The following is a 26,202-nucleotide window of genomic DNA, read 5'->3' as shown; positions in this document are numbered from 1 at the left end:
GTACGTGTAGCCCAAGACCACTCTATATCCTTTATAGAATGATGTCTATTAGAGAACAGATCATGGTATTTTCTTTTCTTATTTGTCAAATAAAAACACGGTGAGGTTGCCAATGATTTCTGCGCTCTGAAGCTGCTAGAAGGTGCACTAAGCTTCTCTGCAGTTCTAAGAATGCTAGATGATACAGAAACACCTCCTGGGTCTGGCATTGTTGGAAAATGAGTCATTCACAAAAGCGGATTTTTCTGATAACTAATGCTTACCCCTTTAAGCACCAGTGCTTAAGATATTTTCATCTACTTTGGGTACAAATCATTCTAAAAAGTATATCATAATTTTCATTTCTTAAAGGAAGAGCATTGGACATATTTTTCTTTTTTTTTTTTAAAGATTGGCACCTGAGCTAACAACTGTTGCCAATCTTCTTTTTTTTCCTGCTTTTTTCTCCCCAAATCCTCCCAGTACATAGTTGTATATTTTGGTTGTGGGTCCTTCTAGTTGTGGCATGTGGGATGCTGCCTCAGCATGGCCTAATGAGCAGTGTCATGTCTGTACCCAGGATCCAAACCCTGGGCCGCCAAAGCGGAGCGCACGAACTTAACCACTCAGCCACGGGGCCGGCCCCCCTTTTTTTTTCTTAGTTTTTTGATAATCCAGGCTGGCTTAAACATTGTGCGGCTATCGTAATAAGGCCATCTGTGGCATCATGGTTAAGCACATACCTTCTCTAGTTTCACAAACTTGGGTCAGAGTCTTGGCTTGGTCAGTCACTGACTGTGTGACTCTGGGGAAAGCTACTTGGCCTCTCTGTGCTCCAGTTTCCTCACCTGTATAATGGAGACGCTAGTAATATCCACTGCATAGGACTGTTTTAAGGATCAAATGAGATAATGCATCTAAGGCACTTGATATATCACTGCACGTAAATCATGAATAATAGCTGCTTGCTGTTACTGCTATTACTGGGTAGCATTGTATGCAAAATTATGCCTGTAAGAGGTATATAGGAGCCATATCGAGGCACTCCTTGAATCCTGAGGGAAATCAATAAAATCAATACGCAAGAAATGAGACTGGAAGCTGAGCTGGGTGCACCCAGCAGCGAAGAATACTTACTATTCAGGGGCCAGCCTGGTGGTGTAGTGGTTAAGTTTGTGTGCTCCACTTCAGTGGCCTGGGGTTCACAGGTTGGATCCTGGGCACAGATCTAGCACCACTTGTCAAGCCATGCTGTGGCGGCATCCCACATATAAAAAATGGAAGAAGATTGCCACAGATGTTAGCTGAGCAACAATCTTCCTCAAGCAAAAAGAGGAAGACTGGCAACAGATGTTAACTCAGGGTCAGTCTTCCTCACACACAAAAAAAAGAGAATACTGACCATCCAGACTTAAGCTCCCAGGTAGCTCAAAGACAGACCTAAACACAAATATTTGCAAAGTTAAAAAAGTAGTTTTTTATTGAATATATTTGACATATAACATTGTGTAAATTTAAAGTGTACAATATGTTCCTTTGATACATTTATATATTGTAATATGATTGCCGTTGTAGTGATATTTATCACATTACATAATTACAATACAATATTGTTGTCATAGTCAGTATACTATGCATGCCGTTACTATGGTTTATTCCCTACACATGCAAGTTTGTATCCTTAAACAACATCAGTTTTTGTCCCCCAGCCCTCATTACCTGGAAACCACCATTTATTCTCTGTTTTTTTCCAGTTTGACTTTTTTAGAGTACACGTATAGCTGATAACCAACAGTACTTGTCTATCTCCGTCTGACTTATTTCAGTCAGCATAATGCCCTCAAGGTCCGTCCATGTTGTCGCAGATGGCAAGATTTCATCTTTTTTACGGCTAAGTGGTATTCCATTGTATATATCTACCACATCTTTTTTTATCCAATCATCTGTTGATGGGCATTTGGGTTGTTTCCATATCTTGTCACTTTAGACAGAGTATCTCTCAGGTCTAGCATACCGAGCACAGTGCCTGGTATAGGACACGCTTAACAGATTTTGGTTGATGCTATAAAACTGTTAATGTACAAAAAGCAAGAAGAGCAGGGCTTGAGTATTGCCCAAAAACACGCAATTATTTACCCTAAGAAAGAGTGTCCGCTTGAAATGGTCAGTTTGGAAATGTAGAAAAACAAAGCCAGAGAGGCAGCACTGACAACGTGAGGACTGGCTGTGGGGCATGGTGACCACATTAAAGAGCTGGCGTCTTCTGTCCCTCTGAGCACCCAGTCGGCCTCTCCAGGGGACCTCCATCTCTGTGTGCTCATATGGCCATAGTGTCCTAGGGGCTCTAGAGGATCACACAGCTAGCAACTGTCCAGGGAAGTCTGCTGAGACCCCAGGGGAAAAAAGCACTCTCTAAAGTGCCTCCCCAACTTTGATAGTAGCCTTTGACACACAAAAGTTTTTAAATTTTGGTGAAGTCAAATTCACCTATTTTTTGTTTTGTTGCTGTGTTTTGAGTATCATATCTAAGAAACCATTGCTTACTGCAAGGTCATGAAAATTTCCTCCTATGTTTTCTTCTAAGAGTGTTATAGTTTTAGCTCTTATATTTAAGTCTTTGATCCATTTTGAGTTAATTTTTGTATATGATGTGACATAGGGTCAAAATTCATTCTTTTATATATGGATATCCAGTTGTCTCAACACCATTTATTGAAAAGACTATTCATTCTGCCACTGAATCGATTAATGTAGCTATGTAGTAAGTTTTCGAATCAGAAAGCGTGAGTTCTCCAACTTTGTCCTTCATTTTAAAAATCATTTCGGCTCTTCTGGATCCCTTTGTGTGCTCATATGGATTTTAGGATCAGCTCATCCACTTCTGCAAAAAAGTCAGCTGTAATTTTGAAAGGGATTGTGTTATCTGTATAACACTTTGGGAAATATTGCCATTATTGCCATCTTAACAATATTAAGTCTTCTGATCCATGAACACAGGATGTCTTTGCATTTATTTAGGTCTTTTAAAATTTAATTTAACAGTGTTTTGTAGTTTCAGCATACATGCCTTGTACCCCCTTGGTTCAATTTATTCCAAAGTATTTTCTTCTTTTTGATACTATTGTAAATGAAAGTGTTTTCTTAATTCCATATTCGGATTGTTCATTGCAAGTGTACAGAAATGCAATTGATTTTTGTATAATGATCTTGTATCCTTCAACTTAGCTGAAATTGTTCATTAGTTCTAATAGCTTTTTTTTTTTTTGCTTTCTTGTGGTTTTCTTGTAGAAGACCTGTACATGTGTACATGTGTGCAAAGAGAGAGGTTTACTTCTTCCTTTCCTATCTGGATGCCTTTTATTTCATTTTCTGGCCCAATTGGCCTGGCCAGAGCATTCAGTACGATGTTTAATAGAACTGATGAGAGCGGACATACCAGTCTTGTTTTCCATCTTAGGGGGAAGCTTTCAGTCTTTCACTACTAAGTATGATGTTAGCTGTGGGGTTTTTTGTGTGTGTGAGGAAGATTCGTCCTGAGCTCACATCTGTGCCAATCTTCCTCTATTTTGTATGTGGGACGCCTCCACGGCATAGCTGATGAGTGGAGTAGGTTCATGCCCAGGATCCAAACCTGCAAACCCGGGCCGCTGAAGCAGAGCGTGTGGAACCACTCAGCCATGGGGCCGGCCCCAGCTGTGGGTTTTTCATAGATGCCCTTTATCAGTTTGAAGGAGGTCCTTTCTATTCCTAGTTTTTTGAGTGTTTTTATCATAAAACAGTGCTGGATTTTGTCAAATGCTTTTTCTGCATCTGTTAAGATGACCATTGGTTTTTGTTCTTTATTATATTGCTATGTTGTTACATTGATTAACTTTCGCATGTTAAATCTATCTTGCATTCCTGGGGTAAATCTCAGTGAGTCATGTTGTATACGCACATAGATATTTGTGCACGTCTGTAATTATTCTTGAAGCATCTTTCTTCATAGAAACGAAATTACTGTGTCAAGGTTTGATACATAGTCTCAATTCCCCTACAAAAATGCTGTACGAAGTTATACTCCCACCAGTAGTGCAGAAGGTGCCTTCTTCCTCATGTGCCTGGCAACACTCGATATTACTTATCTTTAATGTTTGCTAAGATGTTGGGTGAAAATGGTATTTCATTTATTGCTATAATTTGAATTTCCTGATTCCTGAGTTTGGACATCTTCTCACCCCTTTATAGTCCATTTGTATTTCCTTCTCTGTGAACCAAATATATCTTTCTTATTTGTTTACAGAATGGAGAAGGCAGGGAGGATACTCAGGCCTCAAGAGAAAATCTTCCAGAACATTTGGAAAAATCCTCATGTCTAGAGTACCACTAATGTGACCAGGAAGTCCCTTGACAACACTATTCTAGCAATGGTAGTTTTGTTTTTGTTCTGCCTTTGAATTTGGTGGGTGTCAGGCACATACACAGTTCTTCTGATCATTCCAGTGGTCTGAGTGGTACCTCTCTGGCTGCGCTGTCCTGGCTCCAGCCCCAGGGATGATTGCTCTGTGACAGCTCTAGTCCTGTGGTTTTCCTTTCAGCCAGGCTTTCCCCCTGTCTCATCCCCAGCAGGTACTCCTGCTTTGTCCCCTGCTACCTTTACTACCAACCCATTGCCAGGGATGCCCTACCATCTTCTATTCTGCTCCCGGGCCAAGCCTACTTTGTAAGAAGATGTTTTCTTCATGAAGCATTTCATTGAATGTATATGAGGCTCAGTCAGTATTTCTTTCTCTCTTTCTCTTTCTCCCTCCCTCCTTCCCTCTCTCCTTTTCTCTCTCTCTCTTTCCAGTACCAGCTGGTATCAGTATGGCTTTTTCTTTGCCCCCACCCCCTCACTGCCTCCTGTCTCCCTGAGTCACTCCATCTGCCTTGTCACTGGAACAGCATGGGTGCCCTCCCCAAAGTAAGGCCTGTGGGACGGACAATTTGCCATTTCCCAGGGGCCGCTCTGCAGGGGAGCAGTTCTGGAAGGAAGGCAGCTCTACTAATGATCATGAGTCAAGGCTAAATCTCCTACAGGAGAGCTCCAGCTCAAGGAGAGCAGACCCTCCCTGGAGGAGTTAGGCACCAGGCCAGGCAACTAACCACCAGCTGTAATGGGGATCAGCAGACTTTCTTTCCAGCCCTGGCCCTGCTACTTGTATGAAGTCAGAGTCCCCTTCTCCAGGCCTTGGTTGACTCACCTGTAAAGTGAAGAGACTATGGCAAGGATTGGTAATGTCTAACTGTCGGACACACTTTTTTGGTTTTTTTTGAATTTTAATGCGCTTTTAATTTTGGAAGAATTTTAGATTTACAGAGAAGTTGCAAAGACAGTACAGATTCTTCCTGAATACCCCGCCCCCAGCCTCCCCCATTATTAACATCTCCCATCGCCGGGATGTCTTTGTTACAACTAAGAAACTGGCACTGGCCAGACCCCAGCCCTTTCCCATTTCGGTCCTGTCTGTCCCAGGGTCCCACTCAGGCTCCACACCGTCGCTGGTGGGTGTGTGTTTAATTACACTTGAAACTACACATTCAGGAGACCACACTACACTCCAGGGTCCAGGCTGACGTTTTTACACCCGTGTGTGCCCGTGTAACCACCCCCAGAGCGAGATACGGGACATTCCCGGCTCCCAGGAGGCTCGCCGGTGCCCCCTCCAGTCGGTGACCCCCAAGGCCATCACTCAGTCTTGCCTGCACTTGACATTCACACCTCTGGGCTCACGTGCGCCCTGGAGTCTGGTTTCTTTCTCCCACGTTCTCCATGAGACTTGTCCATGCACGTACATGCGTGTGTGTACACGTGTGTGCATACATGCGTGTGCATGGTGCGTGCACATGTGTGTGCCGGACTTTGCTCTCTTTCCTTGCCGGGCCATCTCCTTTCTCAGTGGTGTCGGACACACTTTTTAACTGGCCCCTTTCCATCAGTTTCAGCTGGGCAAAGCTTTGTATGTTTAGCTGCTCTATTTGAGCTAGTGGGAAGATTAAAGAGGATTTTGGTAAGTTTTTTTTTTTCTCCTGTTAGCAAATCTGACGTTCCTAATGGAATTTGCATGGGTTACATTAAATGACACCCACGACTCTGGCCATCCTAATCTTTTACCGACTGCATTGTATTTCTGTAAAGATTGGACTTCAAGTACGGTTGTAAATATTTCCCGTCTATCACAAACCGTTTTATTCTCCCTCAAAGAGCCTATTTGATTTGGGGCCTGTTATCAGACAGCCCAGGAAGGGCATCCGGGATAGTTCGGGGAAGGGAGGTATGTGGAGAGCCCCTGGAGAGCGCTTCCTGGCTTGGGTGTCTCAGCGGCTCATCATAGAGCTTGGGGGTTCCAAGCTGCATCTGAGGGTGGAGGAGGAAGTGGGCCACCAGGAAGGGCTAGTCTGTGAGGCCAGGATTCCCGCCCGAGCTCTGGCACTGGCCCGCAGCAGGCCAGGCGCAGGCAGCCCTGGGCTCGGGACTGAACCAGGCGGCAGCAGCATGCGCAGTGTGGCCGCCGCCGCTACACCGCGGCTTCTTTTGCTGCCACGGCTACCCGGGCTGCCACTGCCGCTGCTGCTGCTCTGCCCTGCGCCGCTGTCACTTCCAGTTCCTACTTCAGCGATCCAGGTCCGGGTCATTGCTTCCCCACCGCTGGCCGGGTCCCTCCAGGCCGCTCTCCCTCCCGGGCTCTGGCTCCGGGAAGGCGGGGGCCAGCGCGGGCAGCTGAGCGGGGTCCAGAGGGGCGGCGAAGGCAGGTTCCCTGAGCAGCCGCTGCCTGCCCGCCCGCCGCCGCCCCGCGCGCCCTCGCCCGGCTTGCCGCCAGCGCACCCAGTGGGACGCGTCTCCCGCACCCCGCTTTCGGCCCGCGGTCCTCCGCCCGCCGAGCCGCACGGCTCTGGAAGCGAGAACTTGACGGCAAGAATCCGGCTTCCCTTTTGATTAAAAAAAAAAAAAGGCATTAAAAAAATCCCTGGACTGGAGTGGTTGCGGGCGCGGCACGGAGTTTGGAGACGGGCGCCCCCTCCTCGCCCGCGTCCAGGAGCAAAGTTGCAGCCGCCCCTCCCCGCCCGGGCGAGCCGAGCCCAGCTCTCCAGTTTCGCCCTGGTGGCGGCCGCGCTCAGGGCAGGGTCCCAGCTCCGGCTGAGTTGAAGGGTTCCCGCAGCCTTGGCACGGGCTCGCCCGCCCGCTCGCCGGCCCCGTGACTCGGGAGGGCGAGCCGCTTCCAGGAGGCGGCGGCGGCGAGGCTGGAGTGAGCGAGCAGTCGGAGGACAAGCGGGCAGCGGCCGAGCCAGGTGACCTGCCTGGGGGCAACGGGTCAGGGGAAGGGGAGAGCGCGAGGGTCTGGGGTGGTGCCTAAGGACCCCCGTTGGAGAGGAGCCGCCCTTCCTCCCCCTGCCGTGGCTCCCCGCCCCAGCGGCGGGGTCCGTTCCCTGCCAGGGCCTCACAGTGCTCTGAGATCCCGGGCGCCGGGCGTGGGGGTGGGTGGGGGGGGGTTGGCGGGGGCCGAGAGCGCAGAGCGAGGACGCGCCAAACTTAGGGGCGAGTTGTCCAGCTCTGGCCGCAAGGTTTGCGTCAGACCGGATTCCTTCTTTCCCCTGGAACCAGGGCAGGAGTCAACAGTACTATTTTTGATACTAATTTGATGCCCGTCCCCCGTCATCCCTGGCATCCATACATTTGGGGATAACTTCGGCGTCGAGTACGCACGTCTGTCGAAGGAATGGTTTGTGGCTAGGGAAAGCCCTGTACTCTATAAGGTGTTCCAACGTGCCCGTAGTTAATTTCGAGTTTTCATTTTCCAGTCGTTTAGGAACCCAACAGGTATTTAAGCTATTTTGTTTCTTAGCTCTAGAGTGGAGAGCCCTTAAGTTTATCTCTGTCTCTTCAAAAATCTTATATTTTTGTTTTTGGTTTGTTATTGTTTTTGGATACGGGGTGACTCATATGGTTTTATTTCTTTTCTTAATGGGCGGTGGGAGTAAAAGTAAAGGAATGTATTTTTCTATGCAACTATGTATATTTTTGTCAATAAAACTTCACGTAAACCAAAAAACCATTACAGATTAGGATAAATTTCAGTTGATGTTCTGTGAAGTATTAACAAATTTTAAAGCAAGGTTCTGAGGTCAAAACTGCTTTTCTAACTTATATTTGCCCGGAAACCCCACAATTTGTCCTTGAACTTCCTCTCTTAATTTTGACATTGGCCATGGTAAGAGGAGCTCCGATGACATCATTTGCTCCGGCCGCAGTTCTGGTGTTCCGTGACTGAGGGCACCCCTCTCCAAAATGTAAGGCCTGGGCCTGCCCTTGTAGTTCAGCTGAGGCATTTCCAAGGATTTCTCTTAAGCAAAGTACTATGCTCCATGCCAGGCAGTGCTGCAGTCCCTTCTTATATAAGCGAGCTTCAGGCTGATGTAGTCTCTGGGTGTGCTTGAAGCAGTTAATAGCAGCCGGTTCTCAGTCTTCAGGAGCGCTGGTGGTTGGCGATTGGAGTTTGAACAAGGTAAATTTCCAGCTGGTATTCTTATCTTGCATTTCTTTGCTGCTTAATTTTCTGGATGCCTTCTACTTATCTTATCTGAAACTCACTGTGCCCTTGTAAAGGGTGTAGGAAAGATGGCATTACTTTCATGAGACAGACAGAAAAGTGTAATGAACCATAGTCATACAGCTTACCAGTAGTAGCATCAAAACTCTCGCTTGGATCTCCTGCTCTCAGCCTAGGGTTTTGTTTTGTTTGTTTGTTTTTACTAAGACATGATATTTTATACAAAAGTGTTTTATTTGGCACATTTTATGCATGGTAGGTCTTCCAAGCTACTCATTTTTTTCTATTCTTTTTGCCAATTCCCACCGCCTTGTCTTCGCTCGCCCAGGGCTGGCACTGTTCTTAGGGGTGAGGAGAGGAGAAAGCTTTCCAAAGGAGGGTCTGTGGTTTATCTTTACCTACAGTCTGCTTGCTCTCTGTTCATCTTTGGGAATAGCAGGTGCTGAATAGACTGAGTGACTAGAGCCCAGAAATGTCCGATACTCGTTTGACATCATTAGTCCAAGGATAACGTTACTTCAGTCTTTACAAAGAAACTCATTCAGGAGGAGAAAATGGAGACCGTGAGTTTTGTCCGTTTACAGCAATCTTCTCATCACTGTCCTTGGGAACTTAGACGCAAAGGAAGAAAGTGAGTTGAGTATCTACCATTTCTCAAGCACCTGCTGTGTTCTGGGTGCTGTGCTGGGTGCTTTACTTAATCCTCCCAACAGTACTGGGAGGGAGGTGGTAGCACGCCCATTATACAGTGGTGGCAACTGAGGTTTGGAGATCATCCAGACAAATGCCCCACACTGCCAGTGCAAAACAGAACCAGAATGTCGTCACTGATGTCCCTTACTCAAGAACGCATTCCCTTTGCCATGTGCCAAGCCGTTCCCCCCCCCCCCCCAAAGGAATTGTTGATAAATACCGGAACACCTAGCCTCTTGGTTTTCAGATGTGGCTGTACATTAGAGCCACTTGGGGTGCTTTTGAAAAATACAAATGTTGGAGTCCGCTCCCCTGAGCTTCTGGGTTAATTGGTTTGCAGTGAGGCCCAGGCCTTTTTAAAAAAATGTTTAAGTAAACTTTATATTGAAGTATAACATGAGTTCAGGAAATTACACAAATCCAAAGTATATCGTTTGACGAATCTTTACAAATTCATCCATATAATCATGTCCGTACATACCCAAACACATCCATATAATCAGCACACTAATTAAGAAACACAACCTTGTCAGCACCCGGAAGCCACCCTCATGCTCCTTCCCAGTCACTACCCCTCACCAACAGGCATCACTTTCTTGACTTCTAAGACAATAGATTCGTTTTTTTCTGGTTTGGTACTTTAAATGAGTGGAATCATACAGTATGTGCTCACTTTTTTTTCTATCTTTTTTTTCCTGCTTTTTCTCCCCAAATCCCCCCAGTACATAGTTGTGTATTTTAGTTGTGGGTCCTTCTACTTGTGGCATGTGGGACGCTGCCCCAACGTGGCCTGATGAGCAGTGCCATGTCTGCGCCCAGGATCCAAACCAGCGAAACCCTGGGCCGCTGAAGTGGAGAGCGCGAACCTAACCACTCGGCCACAGGGCCGGCCCCTGTACTCACTTCTATAAGGTTTCTTTCACTCAGGGTAATATTTGTACAAGTCACCCATGTTGTTGTGGATCCTAGTGGTTCATTCATTTTTATTGCTAGTAGTATTCCATCATGTGGGTGTACCATATTTTGTTTATCCGTTCACCTGTTGATAGATATCTGGGTTGTTTCCAGTTTGGGGTTGCTATGGACAATGCTGCTATGAATATCCTTGTGCATGTCTCCTGGTGTACATTTCTGTAGGGTTTATACATAAGAATGGAACTACTGGGTCATAGGCTGTGTATATGTTCGACTTCTGTAGGTACTGCCCAACAGTTGTCCGCAGTGGCCAGGTCTTGTTATTATTTTGTCTTGAAAGCTTCCCAAGTGATGCTAATGTGCAGCCAGAGTTGACAACCATTTCCCTGGTTTATCTAGACTTCAGCAGTCTAGCAACCTCCAGTGCCTCCACCCAGCTGAGAACCATAAAGAAAGAGATACCAGCTTCCTCCTCAGCCTTGGATCTTCTAGAAAATCTCCTCTGATGGATTGGGCAGATAGCATCCATTTTCCCCTAATCCCTGTGCCAAACTACCTCTATGCTGCCCACCCACTCTCACTATGGTAATCTGTGGACACATTTCTTTCTCTACTAGTCTTGAAACTTCTCAAAGACAGGAACCAGAGCTTGATCATCCTTATAACTCTAGCACTCACTACAGAATGTGGCACATAGCAGATGCTCAGTAAATGTTTGTTAAATAAATGATTGATAGAATGACTGAATGGTCAGAGAAGGTCTGGGCTGCAAACGAGATGCCCCATATTTGCACTAGGACTTATGTACTTTATTTCTAGGAGACTGCCTCAGGCCTTCACTCAGAGCCTAATTACTTTTACTTATCTGAGCATATTGGAATTATGGGTAATTTGGTTGCTCATCCCAAAACAGATTAGAAATAGCAAATTAGGTTACATGAGATAAGGTATGTGGAAGCACTTTGTGAACTGGGAAACAGCATCTAAATAGAAAGTTGTGATAAAGAGAGAAGAGGCTGCTGCTATAAATTACACATGCTGGCAATGGCAGAAAGATTATATGTGTACGTATAACATGGAAGAAATGAAATCAACTACACATCAGGAGAAGAGACAGAAAAACTATGAAAAGCAGACCCCCAAACACATAACTCTCTGGGGCCTTTTGATGTGGGGTCGGGCAACCTAACCATTCTATGTGGTCTAGTGGCTAGAATTTGTGACTTGCCCTGCCTTTGTCTAGGTTTGATTCCTGGTCAGAGAAACCTTTGTTCTTGAGAAGTGGTATAGCAGTGCAGTAGCTGACAGCTTGGGCTTTAGATTTGAAGTGACCCGGGTTAGCCACTTATTAGGTATATACCAGCTTCCTTGGTGGTAGTGGTAGGTTACATTAGGCATATGCTACTTTATTATTATTAGGCATATGCTACGTCTTAGCGTTAAATGAGAGAAAGCAAGTCAAAGACTTAGCACAGTGCCTGGCATTGAGTAAACTTTCAATAAGAGCTAGTTCCTAATTGGACTTTTAATATATTCCGGTAGACTAGTGTTCACAAATGATAACATTGCATTATCTAAAAAAGTTCACTTGGCCATCCCTGGTGGCCTAGTGGTTAAATTTGGCACGCTCTGCTTTGGCGGCCTGGGTTTGGTTCCTGGGCTGGACCTACACTGCTCATCTGTCAGTTGCCATGCTGTCAGGGCAGCTCACATATAAAATAGGAAGCTTGGCAGTGGATGTTAGCTCAGGGTGAATCTTCCTCAGGGGAAAAAAAAACTCACTCAGTTCAGTTATGTTAAGCAAACTCCACTTAAGTGTCATGCTTTAGAGAAAGATTTCCTTTTGAAATCTTAACATTAAAAAAACCCTCGGTTACAGGAAATGGTAAACAGTGGGCCCTGTGGAATGATGGCTTTTCCAAAGAGTCTGAGTCTTTACACAAGTTACATTGAGAGTTTAGACAGGGATGAAACTTAAAACAGGAAAAAAATCCAGCCATCGTGTTTCTCAGTTCCATGTTTTATTTGGCAGAGACTGCTTGTTTTTGGAAAAACGTTTAAAAAAAATAAAGTTGAAGGAAAAATCCCCCCATACTCAACACCCCTCTTTCGAAGGCAAAGTTGAATGTTTCTGGGAATTTTAGATGAATAGTGATGGCAGCCTTCGCCTCTGTTCTCAGATTTAACAGCAGAAATTAATCCTTTCAACACTGTTAACATCTCTCACTCACTAATTGAAGTGCTTTTTTTTCTGGACTTGAAGTTCTCAGTGTCTCACATCATAGAAAATAATTTCAATTTAGATTAGAGTATGTTGAAATGTGTTTAAAATTAGTTATACCATATTTAACTTGTTTATCTATTTTATTTGGAAGGCTACATAAAGACAGTTTAAATTTCAGTGCTATTGTAGCCCAATGATAGCCTTAGAACAGAGACTGGTATTTTTAACTATAATTTCTGACGATATATGTGTAATCTTGCTAGTTTTATAAAATGATTATAAAAGTTCATGTCAAATCTCCAGCTATTGTCTTACTGTTGTTCTCAATGCTTATAGTGGCCAATTTTTAACTACTGGAAATAACTTCTATATAGTTTCCTTATAACAACTCAGGCCTAGAAATATATTTGGGGTTCTAGTTCTAAAGAGGAACTGGAGAAGACAAAGCAACTGAATTCTTCCGAGACTATGAATTATTCAGTTGTTAACCACGGCAACTTCTTTAGCTACCATTTTGTGTGCTAATAATAGAAATAGTTTGGATGGATTCCTCTTAGAATTGAAAAATCAGGAAAGTTTTTCACTCTTTTCTAGTCTGTGCATGAACTAGAAGAATGTGGAAAAAGAATATTTTCAGTTTCTCATGTTTACCTGGATGAAGTAGTTTAGTTTTTGTATCTTTTAAAAGAAACATATTTATTTTATAATTACAGTAGCTTGAAATTTAAAAACACACACCAGAGCAAGATGCTTATTGTTTTACTTAAATTAAACAATTCAACAAATGTTTTTTTGTTTTTGGTGGTACTGACAAAAACATTCCCTCTTGCCCCCAGGAAATAAGTAATAAATCTGTTGAATTGGGCATGGTTGAGGGAGAAAATCAAAATGAATTGCCTCTATACAAAAAAACACAGTATGTAATACTTAAAAAGGAAACATGTTGTTTCTGAATTGGGTTGAATATATATTGATAATACCAAAAGGAATGCCTTTTGTTAGAAAATTTGATGATTGATTGAATCTCCCTGACGTGAGATGTGAAAGTTATCTCGTTTTAAATCTCACTCACTCTAATTTGGTTTTAATGCTGATTCTAATCCAGGCTGTTTCTGGGGGCAACAGAACACAATATAGCTCTTTATTAAAACCACACAGTCTTGGCCAGCTATCCTGTACTCCGGCCCCATTGTAATTTGGTCATATGTTATCGCTGGGGCGGCCCCCAGGGATCAGTCTGAGAGGTGAAGACGTTGCCAGCACAGCATAAGGTATGCAGAGCCATTGGTGATGACATTGGGGTTAGTACCAAAAGGAAGTTTAAGATCTTGCCTTTGAATTGCAAACGAAGACATGTGAGGGCACTTGCCAGTTTCTTAGGGCCTTTGCTTACTAACTTTTTAGAGGAGGTACACGTCCACTCAGTCTAGAGGCCACTCCATATCTGCATTTTGACATTAACATTGCTTATTCCTCTGCTGTCATCTGCAAGAAAGACTTATGATACCAAATGTCTGTCTGATTAGCTGCGGGCCTTGTCATACCCTGGCAGACTGCACCCTACCATCCAGAGGGGTGTATGGGTTCAGAGAGATGGATCATCAGGAACAGCATCTCATCACACATCACTTCTATTTGACTTCTCGCAGAAGATTTACCTTCCTAATTAAGTTCTGCTTAGACAAACAGAGTAAAATGCTAGCTTTATACTTTCTTGGGGACTTGAATATTATTACAGAGATCAGACGTGTCAATTGAGGGATTGAATAGGGCAATAGGGAAAAGAAGGAATTAAATTAAAGTGATATGAAGTGCAGCAGTATGCAGAGCAGTGAGGGGAACCAAGATTAAAGATTTGTCTCAGTCTGGACAGTAACATACAGGTTTCCCTACCCCTTGGAAGCATGAACACTATTTTAAGAGGCATCTTTAAGGTGTCAAGCTCTTAACATCTTTTACGAAGAGCCCGGTGTGTGAAGCAGGCCTGAACACTGGGACCGTTCCATCTTGCAGTTTGTCTGTTCTTGGCTAGGTCTCCATCAAATGGGATATTTACCAATAATTTCCGAGACATGCATGCAAACTAAGAGAATGCAGTATTTCACTAACAAAAGAAATCTAACCACTTCGTTAAGGAAATATATGTTGTGACAGTGCAAATAAGCATTTGTGCTGTAATAGGACCAGTTTGCATTCTTTGAAGACGTGATGGTGTCTGGGAATGTGTTATTGATGGGGTGAAATCTTGATTTGGGATTAAAAAATCACCTCAAGGAAACTCAACAGAATGGAAAGCAATGGTTTAATGGTTGGTGTACCTGTGGGTGACTTCTTTATTTGCCTGATTTTATATAGTGTTCTTTTTATTTCTCAACTTAAAACAAGTTTATGTGTTAGTGCATGGCGTATACCAGGTGTTCAGTAAATATTTATTGAATGGATAATGAATGGATGAATTTTTTAAAAATTTATTTTAGGTAGCTTGTATATCTAATAGCCTATATGTAGATTATCAAGAGTTGACTTTTATTCATGGAAATGACTCTTTAGTAGATGAAAATAAGGATAAAAAGAAAGCTAGGTCTCTTATAATACGATATTGCTCGGTTTCTTTATGCCAAGCTAGAGTACCTGTTTCACGTTTTTTAAAAATTAAAAAAAAAGAAAAGAAAATTAAAGGTATGAGAGATTAGGGCCCATAATGTCGTGTAGGAGACCTTGTCTGCTTTTCCAATTCTCAGGTCACTTCTTATTTCTTATGTTACTCAAACTCTCCAGACTTATTAGATTTTCAAGGTGTGAGATTTGCCCATTGGGACTCTGGCTCTGGTTCTCCAAAGTGATCCCAGGCAGTAACTTCCCTTCCTTTTGGTGAGGTGAACGCTTTGTCAGCATTCTTCACTTCTCTCAATCATATTCTTCAAAAAGAAGACTCTGTTTTACCAAATGATGAAAATATATGAGGCCTGATTTATCAAATTCTTACAGAAAAAATTACTTTTTCCCTGTCTTTCCTTTGGGGGAAGTCATGCCAAAAGGACAAGTGTTTCTGGTGGAAGAAATATCTGTTTAAATTTTAGGTTGAAAGGAAAGACTAATAGTCAGCAAGTACTTGTTCACTCTCTATATGGTGAGTGCCATGCCTGGCACTGTGTAAAGAGGCAGCATGTATATGGGAAATAGTGGATTTAACAGTGTATAGCAGTGTAGCTAGGTATCCAAGTTAGTGGTTCCAGAGTTTAGAACACAATATGGAGTTCGGAAGAAGAGACGCCCATTGTGTACTGAGGTAGAGCGTTTGGGGAAGACCCCAGTGAGGGGAGTGGAGTGCTGTAGGATGGGTCCTGAAGGACAGCTAAGATTCAAATGGTTGAGGCAACATTTTTGTAAGGAGAAGTATACATATCAGACAGAGGCACAGTGAAGAAAGTGAAGGATTCTGGGGCATACGAGGAGATGATGATGAGACATGATGGGCTTCCTAGGGTGAGACCAGCTTGACAAGAAACTTGAATGCTAGCCTGGAGAGTGTGGACTTGATCTTGTAGGCAGTTCTAGGCTGGGTTCTATTAGGCTGAGAGACATGGATGTTAACCAAAAGCACCATTCCTGATGTCTCTGATATTTGAGCTCCTGAATGCCCACCTTACTGTGTTTGGATTGTTTCCTAAGTGCAAATGTTGTTTGGGATCTGATGGACAAAAACTCATTAATTAATTGATTGATTGATATCTGTTAGACATTGATGGGCATCTCTGAAACTGACATACTTTTGAAAAAGTGACTCACACACAGACATAGCAAGGAGTGCCAAAAGTCTTTGCCAAATGTGTTGTTGAAGGTGATCTCTAAAGGAAGAAAATGGTAGAAACTCTGGTACAATATCTTCCCACCCAGATTAGCTGGTGTAAGAGGGACTTTGGGCATGTGACGAGTAGTCTTTCAAATTGCCTGTCACCCCTTTTTGCTTCTGGTGAGTTACTTTGCCATATTTTGCCATGCCCCACTGTGCTCTGCTGCGACTCGGAGCCTGCCTTAGAGCAGGGTATGGACAGGGGAGTGCGGCTAGTAGTGTTTGTCGTTTAAGCTATTTTACAATAAACAGTTCAGAGAATATAGCCAGTTCCAGCAAAGCACTCAAATCCCAGAGTTCTTTCCAGCTTCTCTTCTCTGTAATGCTTAGGTCATGGTGCTTTGTGAGAAGATTGAAAAGGAACCTGTACTCCCTGGCATAGGCCAGCAATGATGGACTTCGCCCAAACTTAGCACGCAACTCAGTGAAACCCACAACCTGGAAGTCTGAAGCACCTTTGGTCACCTCACCGTCCCAGGGCTTCATTTTGCAAATGAGTACAGGTGCACGTTATTTTGGATGATAGAGGTTTCCTGGAAAGTCACATGGAAATTGATCTTTTTCTTCCTGACTGATATTTCTTTTTGACTTTACTGTAATTTCAACAATACTTTTTCTTCAATCATGATTAATCATCTATTGGCAAGAGCTTCTAAACTTTCATTAATTCATCAAATGTTTATTGAGGACCTACTATGTGACGAGCATCCTTCTAGACACTGAGGATACAGAAGAGAAAATGTTTTTTAAAAACTGGCTTCATAGGGCTTACGTTCCAGGCACAACTTATATTTATGTTTCTCTGACAGTACATCCTGTCGGCCAACCAAGGAATGATTATTTGTCGTGTTTCATATACGTTGAATACTGGGCCAGGGCCGTGGGGCAATTTGGACTTCAAAGAGTCTGCCTTCTAATTGGAAATTCAGGGCTAAGCTTAACACCCACAGAATAAACAGAGACTATTGCGGTGGTAGATGATTGAGAGCTTAGGTGTGCGGCATCTACACAGACTGTAAGGCTTAGCCGTTCAGAAGAAAGAAACGTGAGGGTAAGCCAGTGGGGGACTTTATGGAAAGCAGCAGATGAAACTGCCAGAGGAGCTGCTGCTTAAAGCGACCTGCAGGGGCTCCTTTTTTTGTTGCCCTCCTCCCGTCCTAATCTTTGTGTGGGGCTCAGTTAACACCAGTCTGTCCTGTGTGTGGAATTCATAGTGAAGCAGTTGTTTCTGTTAGGCTCTCAGGCCCCAACCCTAAATGATAGGAAAAGCAGGGGCTGTGGGAGCCCTATCTTCACAGGTGAGACCCCTCCGTGACTGCCTGGACTGTTAAACAGGCCGGAGCTGTCAACTATTGCGATTTCCACACATAGGCTCATAGTCTACATACGTATCGCTTGGTTCTTTCATCACGAGGAGTTCTAAAATAAGTAGTACTCGAGTGTCTAGGGTATTTGTTCATCCTTTATTTTTTTTAATTAATTAATTTGTTTTTTTAAAGATTTTATTTTTCCTTTTTCTTCCCAAAGCCCCCCAGTACATAGTTGTATATCTTAGTTGTGGGTCCTTCTAGTTGTGGCGTGTGGGATGCCGCCTCAGCATGGCCTGCTGAGCGGTGCCATGTCTGTGCCCAGGATCCGAACTGGCAAAACCCTGGGCTGCCGAAGCAGAGTGCGCAAACTTAACCACTCAGCCATGGGGCCGGCCCCATATTCATCCTTTATATGAAAGGACAGGGTAAAAATCTAAAGGATGTTGGGCATTGATTTGGGAACACACGTCCAAGCATTCTTCAATATAAAAATGGATTGTTGTCCAAAAGTTCATTTGTAAATTATTGTTAGGAAAACAGAAAACATTTTCCTGTAGAAACAGATAATTATGTTTTCTGGCTGGCCCACAACGGCCTGTTTAATAACTCATGTGGCTGAACTATAGAACTCACAGAGATTAAGTGGCAGGTGTGACACTGTGTCTCTGGGAAAATGTGTTCTGCATTCCAATTTGGAACACTTGGAAATAAGTCCCCTTCTCTGAAGAGGTGGGGGTGAGGGGCTTGGGGAGGACACCTCCAGGTCTAGCACACACATGCTCCAGCAGCTGAGGCAGCACCCGTCTACCTCCACCCCTCCAAACTGGCAGCCAGTGTGGCTCCTGCAAAGGCTCTAGTGACAGGAGTACAGGAGGAGGGGCAGGGGGGCAGGCCACAATGGCTGGCTGCTTGAGCGACAGCTGGTTCTAGACCTCTTGCCTCCTGTCCTTGGCTTGGCAAGCGCTATTGACAAGGGAGATTTCATCTTTCCCTTTCCTCCGCGCCTACTCTCTTTGTGGTGAGATTATCCAGAGCCAGTTGTTCTCATTCTCTTTTTAATCCTGAGACTGTCCCCACCAAGATGCCTGTATCGTTCCTCATTCATCTCCCTCTTTCCTGAACACTTAATACTCAACTGAAGATAATTCTCTGTTATGGAGAAAGTGGTTTTCCCTTAAAGGAGTGCCAAGAAGGAAGAATGGAGGGGCCGGCCCCATGGCCGAGTGGTTAAGTTCACACGCTCCACTTCAGTGGCCTGGGTTTTCACTGGTTTGATCTCGGGTGTGGACATGGCACCCCTCGTCAGGCCATGCTGAGGTGGCGTCCCACACAGCACAACCAGAAGGACCTACAACTAAAACATATACAACTATGGACTGGGGGGCTTCGGGGAGAAGGAGAAGGAAAAAAAAAAGGAAGATTGGCAACAGATGTTAGCTCAGTTGCCAATCTTGAAAATAAAAAAGGAAAAATGGAGATCATAAAGTGTGATGTATTGATGTTGATGATGCTAAGGAGGCCTTCAGGAAGTGGATTTGGTGACCTTGCCATGAAGTGTGAGCAGTGAGGGATTATGCTCAGATCCTTGCTCCTATGGAGTTGAACTTCCTGGCTCTGGATTCTGTGAGGTCCAAGTAATCTAGAAGCCCATCTTAGTTATGTAAAGTGACTCTATATAAATCCAAAGGGACAAAAGAACAGAGATGGTTAAAGCCAACCACAATCACAGTCCACGTCCCACTAGGCAGTGGCAGCAAGATAGAGCCAGAATTTATAAGTAGATTAAAAATGACATTTTGAAAAAATCAACTTATAAACAGGTAATAATTATAGTAAGCTGTGATACCCCAGATTCCCTTTGCTTTGGTTCAATACTATCCAACAAATTTCTAGTTATAATTTGGCTTACCATGTAGATTTCTCTATTGAGAGAGAGAGTGATCTGGCTATAAAGTGGGAGTGTCCAGTCCTCTTAATGTTTCTTTCTTTTTTCTTTGTGAGGAAGATTGGCCCTGAGCTAACATCTTTTGCCAATCTTCCTCTTTTTGCTTGAGGAAGATTGTTGCTGAGCTAACATCTGTGCCAGTCTTCTTCTACTTTGTGTGCAGGACGCCACCACAGCATGGCTTGATGAGTGGTGTGTAGGTCTGCTCCCAGGATCCAAACCTGTGAACCCTGTGCCGCCAAAGTGGAGCGTGTGAACTTAACCACTACACCACCTGGCCAGCCCCAATGTTTCATTTTTTATTAAAAATTAGTAAATAGGCATTTTGGCTTATGGATGGGCCTTTTGTGAACTTGGTTAGTGTGGGTTCGTTCTCAAGAGCCTTGAGGATTGAAGACCAGATTCTGAACCTTGGGGACCCAGGCAAGATGCTGCCTTTGAGAGCCCCTATTCAGATGATGGGCCAGCAGGCCTTTCACTGTGCTTCTTTGGTCAAAGACATCTCTTGCTTTGCAGATGAGAAACAGCCACAAAAAAGGGATGGTGCTTTTCTAAGGTCCTCACAACTGCTCAGCAGTGACAGATCTGGGACTAGAGTCAAGGTCTTCTGACCCTCACGCCAGTGTTCTTTTCAATACACGAGTGTTATTGCGGTTACATGCACACAAGTCAGATCTTGTTCCCTAAATTGCTGAAATGGAGAGAAAGGAAGGAAATAAGAGAGGACTAGAGAGCAGGGTTTGCTGTCTTAAGTTGGCTCCATATCAAATAGAAACAGTTATTATTTAAAATGAGGCAGGGTACAAATGCCATCTACTATATTCTAGTAAGTGGAATACTAGTGGCTGAGTCCAATTTCTGAGCTAAGAGCGTTATTTGTTGCTGACTTTGTGACTGCTTTTAGGAGGAGTTTATGGAAGCGTCCCAGGTCATGTTCACAGAGCCAGGAGCCGTGCCACCCAGTGAAATCTGATTAAGCAGCTCAGATTTGCTTGCTCTCTCACACTGTATAGTGACATTTCCTCCAAAGTTCAGGGGTTAACGGAGGCAGCGTGCTTAGCTGTGAGAATTAGAGAATGTGATTCAAGATGGGTTAAATTAATTGAAGACTTTATTCAACAAGAACAATAAGAACAAGGGAGACATGGAATGTTCCTAAAATATTTGGAATCTTTTTTTAAAAATGGGACTAAAACATAAACTCTGTGCATGTGGCTCCACTGAATTACTTGATTTCCAGTTGATTAGATTTTAACAGTCGAGTGATGGAGCCTATTGTGATCACCTCAAACCCTAAATTCACATTAAATGGAAGTTGATTAAGTGGTACTGAAGCCGCATGACATTAGAGACGTTACCCATTCTGAACTAGTATACAGCTTGGCTTCTTCTCTTAACAAGGATGTGGCTAGGGCTGTGACTGGTTAACTCAGGTTGTCAGAGCATGATGTCAAGGAATATTTTAGCTTGGTCCTATAACCATGGGCTGGACCCCCACCCACCCAACACCTCACAAGTATGGATGGTGACTCACAAGGTGGAACCAGATGAACAAAAAGGAGTAACTCAGTGCAGCCCTTCCCCACTTCCGGCAAACATGATCAGGTTCCCGCTGGGTCAGAGCTGCCCCTTGAAATGAGAAGCACAGTACAGGAAGTAGGCAAGGCCCTTGTGGAGACAGTCCTTTCCTATGGGAGATTTTCCCTTTGCCACAATTAGTTGAATTAGTCATCTTAGAGCTTGTAACAAGCTTTCTGCAGATGGTACAGATGCTGATTGCATTGACAGCAGCAAGGGATTTCTTTTTGTGTCCAAACCCACAGATTTCTTTTTCATTTTTTTAAGGTCTCCTGAAAACATAAAGTATGCCTACAGGGCTAAAATGCCCCTCAGAGCACTTTCTTGTGTATTTTTATTGGCTCCATCCTTTCTTGCTTTGTGACAACTATTCTGAGTCTCAGTTTACTCATCTATGAAACGGGGGAAATCATTGTACCCACGTTACAGGCTTGCTGGCAGAATCAAGTGCGATGAACGGGGATATCTCCAAGCATAGTGTCAGCACACAGCACATAGCAAAGGCTCAGTAATTCAGTAAATTGTAGCTATAAGATTATCAAGGGAACGGAACGAGAGGTTAGGGGAATTTCTTCTCATGTGCTTCCTTGCTTTTGTCAGTTTAGGAAAAATGTCATAAAATAGCATACATGTTGAAACTGAAAACTACTCCAAAAGGAACTATTTGTAAAGTCATAAAAGTATTCACTTCTATGCAGTTTATACTGGCAGATCCCTAACAGTTCAGAATTAACACCTGGTGTTTAGTGGATGGAAAATAGGTTTTGCTGTCACTGTGGATATCCAAAATGGGAAAATGTGGGGAAACATTTAAACATTAAATGCCTTCTCTGATTTCAGTAGCTGATGTTGGGCCTTAGACTGGCTATATATAAACACTTTAAAAAATCTTTAATGATGTTTAGTTCCTGTCTCTCCTATTGCTTACCCAGAGTAGAGTAAATGTTTTGTTGTTGTTGTTGTTATACTTGAAACTTGCCGCATCCTGTTGCAGGAGTGAGACCTTGAAACCACCTAGCAGTAGTCTAAGAAGCGATCCTTGTTTTCCTGTCTGCCTCAAGTAGTGGTAAATGGAGGGAGGGAATCCTGCTGTTCGTCTTACTTTCACAGATCCAACTGGAACTTACCAGCTAATTTCTGGACCAAATAAGGTATAAAGAAAGTTCAGCTAATCTGGGCCTCAGTTTCATACCAGAGACACTAAACAGGCTAGCGAGGCTTACACAGAGTACTAGAAGATGAGAATCATCATAACTTTGTGTTGGAAAATCACATATAGCATAAAGGTACAAATTTGCACTACCTTTTTTTTATTATTTATTTTTTTATTGAGTTATTGATAGGTTACAATCTTGTGAAATTTCAATTGTACATTAATGTTTGTCAGTCATGTTGTAGGTGCACCACTTCACCCTTTTTGCCCACCCCCCCACCCCACCTTTTCCCTGGTATCCACTAAACTGTTCTTAGTCCATAATTTTAAATTCCTCATATGAGTGGAGTCATACACAGATTATCTTTCTCTCGCTGGCTTATTTCACTTAACATAATTCTCTCAAGGTCCATCCATGTTATAAATTTGCACTACCTTTTAACAATCCCAGTGCTTTGCAGATAGAACAGAGGGATTGGTTCTCTATTTTGTATACATGAATGATTGGGATTAGTCCTAGGCAAATGGCTTGTTCTCTAATCTACTTTTCCTTGTTCTGCTCAAACCCTCTCCACATTGGGGGATTCTCCCTTACTTTGTCCCAGTTGTGCGCCAGTACCCTTGGTTTTTCTCTACATCATCATCATCTCTAAACTCAGTCTCATACCTCTGATTTCCACTAAGGTATAAAAGACTGGTAACAGCTGAAAGTGTTGTGCTCCCTCCAATTAATATGTCCATTTTAGTAGGGGACCAATCTCAAGTGCATGGAAGAAAGGTCTGGGGTGGAATTTTCAATATCATTCAGTTTGAGGCTTAGGAGAGTATGGTGCACTGGAGGGTGTTCATGGTTCTATCTAATCTTGCATCTGTTCTGAAGTCATAACCCTTAGGCATTGCCTTCTCTACTAGTCCCTAGAGGCCTCTTCCAACTCTTTCTTGTGTAGTTGCTAGTGCCACAGAATAGACTTGCAGTGAGAAGAACAGTGTCCATGGGTAAAATCTAGTGTATTGGGGTTTTCTAAAAGGGAACTATGTATAGTCCAGGCAACTTCCCTCAAGCAGATGCAATGACTCTGTTAATGCATGTTTCATTTTCTGATCAGTTTGTTTGTTCCCAAATTCAGTCAAGTATCAGTACAAGTGAATAATGCCAGTGTTGCCGTTTATAGGCAGTCAATTAACCTGGAAAAGGAGCAACAGAAAAAGAAAGAAAGAGGTTTTTATCACAGCTTTCGCTCTCATGCTTTATTCTGCTAGTGTTTACTTCTGCTTATTGTTTTAGACTCTACCCATCCCCACCACACCTACCCAATAAACATATTTACACGAGCACGCATATTCACACTCCCATTAGAAATTATGGGCTAAAAAGAAATGAATTTTTTGCTTTGTTACCATTTTGGCATACATGTCATTAGCACTTTCCCACTGATCAGTTCTAAGGGAGATCAGTAATTCTGGAATCCCCTGGGCTACTGAATACTCTCTCCAGGGTCTATCGCACCGTGTTCACCCAGGCTTTGGCAAATGAAGACAGAATGCCTATCAATTTATTCCTGGAAAACTTTGAATTTTATATTGAAGCATTCGGCAACATATTTGGATTGTATTGTCATTTAACTTTAGTAATATTAGTAATTTTGGCATTACCCCTTTACTAAAAGTATATTAGTGTCTCATTTTTAGATGTGATTGGGCTCTTCGGTCATTTTAATGACCAAAAACATTCATTGATTAAATAAATAAGTAGAGTTGTGAATCCCAGAATAGGCAGACTTCTGTAGGCTCACATTTGCATATGTTATCTATATTGACGCCTTCCCTAAATTTGAAAAAAAAATAGATACTATATATTTTCATTCTAGAGACAGGTTTTAGGTCTTCAAGAATAGGTACACAAAGAAGATAAAATTTTGTCTTGACATGGCTCCCAGAAAACATGCAGATTAGAAATGGAACAAATGGCTCACCTAATGGGACGACAGATCCTGCAGAATCGTAGGCCCCTTACCAATCATGTGGTACATGAAAGGTACATTTTATTCCCATCACCACATTTGGGAAAAAAAAGATGCAAAATCTAAACATCCTGGGACGAAATGTTTTTAGAAGGTTCATTTCCATCCAGAAGGTGGGCATCTGGTTACATATATATACACACTCAACATACATCATTGCCTGGCAGATTAATAGATTGTGCCAGTGCTGAAGAATACTTCTAGTTTCAAATATACATATATGGGACTAGAAGAAGTCTCAATACATTTTAATACATTGAATACGTTTTAAAATTAACAAACTGTATTTAAAACAACTGATTAGTATCTTCACTAGGGACACTGGCATATCAGAGTGATGGTCGAGACTGGCAAAGTGAAATACTGTATTTATTTAATGGTTTGTTGCTGACAGTTGAGTAGCATCAGGAAGGCCAGAGGTCATGTTGGAAAAGTCACCTAAGGTCAGGAAGAACTTATAGGCTCAGGCAGACAAAGGTTCAAATCCATGAAGATGAGCTGAGAGGGGCGAGGTCAAGCAGCAGAAACCAGGAACTGAGGCTGGGAGCAAAAGGCAAACCTGGGCAGAAAGGCGATATGCAATTGGGTTGCCAAGGAGTTGGGATCCAGTGGGTGGCAGCAGGGACGGCAGGGAACAGAGAGAAAGGTGCTGCTGACAGTGCCCCTCTTGAGTACAGTGAATGAACTGTACAGATGAAAATGCGTTAAAAAAGCTCCACTTCCTTCTTTGTGGACTGGTAAGGACATTCTGTAGGTGAGGGGCATTAACTGTAACCCATGCATACGAGTTTCCTGTAACGGGGCTGCGAGTATTGATATGTTCAGGTCAGAAGAGGGTCTGAGCATGCACTCTGCATTTCCTGGTGGGCCCTGCCTTCTCAGCTTGGCTCTCATTTCCCATTACTGCTTCGCTCTGACTCACTGATGGCCCGCCACATGTCATTAGGCAGCTCAGCTGCTGCTTTCATTTCTCCCAAAGGTATACAGAGGTTTGGGTCTTGGCTTTTACATGTTTTTCTCCTGAGAGCCGGAGGAAGTGGCCTTTGTTAGCTTGGTTTGTTGCATTGAATACTTACAGTGTCTTACAGTTTCAATTTCCTTTCTCGTAGGTATTTGATCCTGATGACCTTTTTTCGGGGGTCAACTTCTCCAAGGTCCTGAGCACTCTTTTAGCTGTCAACAAAGCAACAGAAGGTAAGCAGGTCTTGTGATTTATGAGTTCTGGGAGACACGTTGCAATCCATTTGTTTCTGATTTCCCTAGGGGCCAACTACAGCCAGGATTGTTCAATTGGTGCAAATTTCTCCCCTCCCCCCAAATAAACCCCAGTGGGTGTCAAATGCTTTAATTTTTCATAGTTTAGGATTGAAACATATCTATTACAGGTGTCATTCTAATACCCTTAATATAACGTGAAGAACCAAGAAACTATTTCATTCAAAGCTATTGAATAGGCAATTGAGTACAAGACAGAAAATAAAGACCAGTTCCCTTTTTCATAAAGTTTACAAAATAGAGCCATTACTTCCCTTTCCCCACCAGAGACATATTTTTCTCATAGTTTTCCATATGTCTTTGTCCTTGTAAAGGAACCCCTCGGTAACCTTGCACTCGAAATGAAGTCTCAGGCTCATAGTGAGTGAAAAGAGTATTTTTTATTTAAATATTTAATACCCACCACATTGGAGGTATTAAATATAAATCCTAGTAAGTCCGAAGAAAACAATGATAAGTCTAACTTCCCTCCTTCTGTGATAGAGTATCTTACCTCCAGCTGGGCAGTAATAACCATAGTCAAAATACTCTGAACGCTTACCATGGTCTAGGCTGTCCTAAGACCCATAGGTAGTCTCATTCCATCTTTGAAACAAACCTGGGGGGACGTGTTATTATTAGTTCCATATAAACAATGAGGAAAGCTAGGCCACAGTTGCCCAACTAGAAAGTAAGTGGCAGAGCTGGGA

At 43.2% G+C, this 26,202-nt stretch overlaps 1 protein-coding gene across 10 annotated transcripts in view; it reads left to right on the top strand.

Annotated features, from left to right (window-relative positions):
- ARHGEF6 (Rac/Cdc42 guanine nucleotide exchange factor 6) overlaps positions 1 to 26,202 on the top strand; it is a 105,698-nt gene that overhangs the window by 3,495 nt on the left and 76,001 nt on the right. For 4 of the 10 annotated variants that reach the window (XM_070258217.1, XM_023634028.2, XM_001489854.6 and 1 more), the window contains exon 3: positions 25,348 to 25,432. In XM_070258217.1, coding sequence (XP_070114318.1) covers positions 25,348 to 25,432 — 85 coding nt within the window. Of the gene's footprint in view, positions 1 to 6,431; positions 7,288 to 8,375; positions 8,502 to 25,347; positions 25,433 to 26,202 lie in introns of those variants that run through there. The other 6 variants (XM_023634026.2, XM_070258216.1, XM_070258215.1 and 3 more) reach the window with 3 other exon arrangements.

This window comes from Equus caballus, chromosome X (assembly GCF_041296265.1).
Source record: "Equus caballus isolate H_3958 breed thoroughbred chromosome X, TB-T2T, whole genome shotgun sequence".
In the NCBI taxonomy this organism is placed as follows: Eukaryota; Metazoa; Chordata; class Mammalia; order Perissodactyla; family Equidae; genus Equus; species Equus caballus.
The sequence above is the reverse complement of the archived record's forward strand: the minus strand, read 5'-3'. Positions and strand labels throughout refer to the sequence as shown.